Source organism: Bison bison, unplaced genomic scaffold (genome assembly GCF_000754665.1).
Source record: "Bison bison bison isolate TAMUID 2011002044 unplaced genomic scaffold, Bison_UMD1.0 scf7180017864230, whole genome shotgun sequence".
Taxonomy (NCBI): Eukaryota; Metazoa; Chordata; class Mammalia; order Artiodactyla; family Bovidae; genus Bison; species Bison bison.
The window spans coordinates 838766-842625 of NW_011494802.1; the positions used below are offsets into that span (position 1 = coordinate 838766).

At 47.5% G+C, this 3860-nt stretch overlaps 1 protein-coding gene across 1 annotated transcript in view; it reads right to left on the minus strand.

Annotated features, from left to right (window-relative positions):
- The window catches only part of TMEM8B (transmembrane protein 8B), a 24439-nt gene that overhangs the window by 6856 nt on the left and 13723 nt on the right, over positions 1 to 3860 (minus strand). Inside the window, exons 7-9 of the mRNA XM_010846065.1 lie at positions 593 to 712; positions 314 to 437; positions 94 to 236 (exon numbers count right to left, since the gene is read on the minus strand). Coding sequence (XP_010844367.1) covers positions 94 to 236; positions 314 to 437; positions 593 to 712 — 387 coding nt within the window. The remainder of the gene's footprint in view (positions 1 to 93; positions 237 to 313; positions 438 to 592; positions 713 to 3860) is intronic.

The following is a 3860-nucleotide window of genomic DNA, read 5'->3' on the forward strand; positions in this document are numbered from 1 at the left end:
CACCGCACCCCCCTCTCCAAACCCTGCTACATAGGTTACCATCTCCCTCCCTCCCGCCCCAGGCGGGCTCCCTCACCAGCCCAGCCTGCTCACCGGCCTTGCACTCGCAGGCCGCGTACAGGTAGTTGTGCGTGCGCAGCAGCTTGCACTGGCCATAGGGCCCGCAGTCATCTACACACGGGGACAGGAAAGTTCGCAGCCGCACCTCCGCGGTCGCGTTTCGGCATCGCACGAACCTGCGCACAAACTCGCCGTCACCTGGCGCTCAGGCGCATCCTTCCGGGCCCCACCACCGAGGCCCCGCCCTGCTCACCGAGGCCCCACCCCACACAGGGAGCGCAAGGTAAGGAACCAGGTCCCCGTCTGCGGAAACGGGATTCTCAGCCTGGCCACTCTGGAGGCGGCACTGACCGTGAGCAGGAAGCCGGCCAGGGACTCTGAGGGGAGAAGGGAGAAGCCAGTGTGGGGTCAGGACCTAAAGAACCCTCACCCGCCTGCCCTCAGTTCCCAGACGCCCTAGCCCATCTTTCCTCCATACCCTACCCCTGCCCTGGTCTTCCAGCCCCTCTTCTTCCCCAGTTCCTCACCCTACCTTTGGAACAGGTCACTGCGGCATCCCCCAGGCTCAAGGGCACCTCATGAGTCAGGCATCCAAACACTGTCACATTTTCCTGGCGCAGGGAGCTCTGGGCAGGCAGATACAAACATGAGGCTGCCACATCCTCCAGGTCTTCCCACCACCACCCCCAGATTCCTCCACCTCTTAACCCTTCCCTAGAAACTCCTCCAGGCCCTCACCTAACACCCCTGGTCCTGTAGGTGCTCCCACAGGAAGCACACCCACCCCCTTCACTCTAACAACCAAAAAATGGGGAAACACCATCACCAGATCTTCCATAGCAGAGATCTTTCAAAGACTGATGAGAAGCCAAGGCCACTTCTAAACCCTTTCTTTGGGCAGAATTGTTTAAATTCTGCCTAGGCAAGAGACAGCACCCACTTTTTCAGTCCTACCTAGCTTTTTTTGGGAGGTGGGGGGAGAAGAAGAGCACTGTTGCTAGATGTAGAAACTAGCTGTAAAAAAGCTCTGCAATTGTGCAGCTCATAAATCATCATCACATCTTCACATAAACCTGAAAGCAGGAAGTGTGTAAAGATACACACGATTCCTCAGGTGAAATGATTCTAGGTACTAGTGGTAAGAGAACACCTGTAGGACTAAATGTAGCAACCTGGCTGGGATTGAAAGAAACTGGATATCCACAGGACTAAATGAAAAGGGTTGTCTACAAGAATAAAGGTAACAGGATCTCATAAGCTCACCTCATTCAAGAAGGATTTGGGGCAGCTTATTAAATACAAATAACAGGCCAGAATAAATGCATGAGGGAAATTTATACATCAGGATAAGAAAAGAAAGTCTGTACCTAGATATGAGCCATATATTTGACGCTGACTTTTAAGCAACCAAAGCAAGGAAATGTGAGTTCATCACTGCTCTCAGCCCAGTCTTGTTCAGTGCTGAAAATAATGACTAAGAGGTTTAGAAGTGTGTGAATTATACTAAGTAGTAAAGACCCACAGTTCAAACCAATGTTAGGCAATGCCTCAAAGATGAACATTTGAGTATGAAAATAAGGAATGTCTTGGGGTTGAAGAATCAGCTCTGTCCTAACCAGCAGGATCACTAGAAATGTGAGTCCACGCAATAAGTTAATCAGGGTCTTGGGAGAAGCACTGCACCCAGAGGGATGGTTCTTAGTTAAATTCATATCAAAGAAGCACTGTGTGCTGCCCCGTCTCCAATGCTTAGCTGCAAGAGTGAACTTCATGCAACTTGCTCCTAACTTCCCTCAACGCAAGCCCAGAAGACACCAAAGTTTTATTCAGCAAAAGCCATTCTGGTGGGAACCAGAAAATGTCCTCTAGGTATGCAGTTCTCTGTTCCAAATGTCCAGTTCTTGATGCAAGGGAAAACATCAAAATGCTTGGAGGGAAAGATCAGAGTAGGTGTACCAATATACCTCTCAGAATAAATAGAACAGGTGCTCTGAGGTATGTAGCTGTGTCATGGCATGCAGATGATAGAATGTAAGCAGATGCCCTTTAGAGAAAATAAACAAGAATGCAGACAGTGACAGGGCAAGACAGTAGGGGAGGCAGGCCTCTCCTTTCCAGAAACAGAGGAAGAGAATGCGTGAGGCTGGGCTCTGACACAGGCTCTACAGTTTCAAGGTCAAATCGAGGCTTCACTGTCATTGCCTAAAGGCATGGCAATAAGCAAACACAAAATATGTACAGTCTTAGCCAGAACACCATCAGAGAAAATTTGAGTATGAAAATAAGGAATGTCTTAGGGTTGAAGAATCAGCTCTGTCCTAACCAGCAGGATCACTAGAAAGTTCTGAGCCATGTCCCACAAAATACCACCTCAAGTCACAAACCAGGTATCAGATAATAGGAAAATGGTCCCTGCCCCAGAGCTGAGGAATAGTAAAGTTAAAATGATAAATGATTCTTGGCTCAGGGAACAGTAGATAAATAATTAGATCAATGCCAACCCAAGACAGTTGCCAAAGGCCTGAAAGGGCTCTGCTCTCAGCCCAGTCTTGTTCAGTGCTGAAAATAATGACTAAGAGGTTTAGAAGTGTGTGAATTACACAAAGTAGTAAAGACCCACAGTTCAAACCAATGTTAGGCAATGCCTCAAAGATGAACATAAATTCTTCCATTCAGGTTAAAAAGTGCACTGCAAAAATACAAGATAGGAATTGGCAGCTGTTCACATGAACCATGCTCAGAGCATGAAGATGTGTGTGGTCCTTGGTTACAACTAGATAAACACATCAGTTACTGTGGATAAAGACTAGGACATATAACCAAAAAGCTAAGCAGTTGTGTTACAGGGGATATGTTCCTCTATTTTCCAAAGCTTTTATATGTGATCCTATCATTTTTATAATAAAAAAGCAAATGTATCTAATTGTTTTGAAGCAAAAAAAGGAAGTAAAGAAAAACGATCCAGAGGTCTTAGTCTACCACAAGCCTCAGGTGAGGCAGCAGCTGAAAGAGGTACCTTGATCTCAGGCTGCACAAACACTGCCTGCCACCCAGGTCAGACCACCTGGGATCACTTGTTTCAGAGGCATGATGACCAGAAGTATGACCAGAGGAGACAGCAGAGGAAGAGAAGTCTAGATGTGGAGGTTGTTCAGCTTTGGCAAGGCTGAGAGGCATCTGAAAGACTGGACAGGGATGCAGCAAATGTACCACACTAACATAAAATGTAAGTAATAGGGGAAACTGCGTGGGGAAAGAGGAGGACTCAATTTACTTTCCTCAATTTTCCTGTAAGCCTACAACTACTCTGAAAAATAAAGTCTATTAATTTTTTTTTATAAAAGGACAGGAGTAGACTACTGGATATAACTTCTAGGACAAAACAAAGATCAGTGGGCAAAAATCCATGGAGACAAATTTTGATGGAATGCCAAGAATGCCTCTAGCAATCAGAGCTGTCTAAACATGGACTGCATGGCCTCAATAGGCGGTAAGCTCCCCATCACAAGAGATACGTGAGGAACAACGAACACCTGCCACGGAGAGAGGCCTTTAGTGAGTGGCAGGTAAGCCTACAAAACGGGAAATCTGGATCCCTCTGAGCTGCCCTGGCTGACCCAGCCCATTTGCAGTAAATGCTCAGAGCACATTTATTGACCAGAAGTGGGCTGAGGCATAGTCTCTAACCATAAACTGGAAGGAACCTGGACGGGCTTCCTGGAGGAGGTAAGGGCCCCTTCACCCCCGACATCTTCTCCTTCAGATTCCCCCACAGGGCCACCTCCCTGCCCTCCACAAAG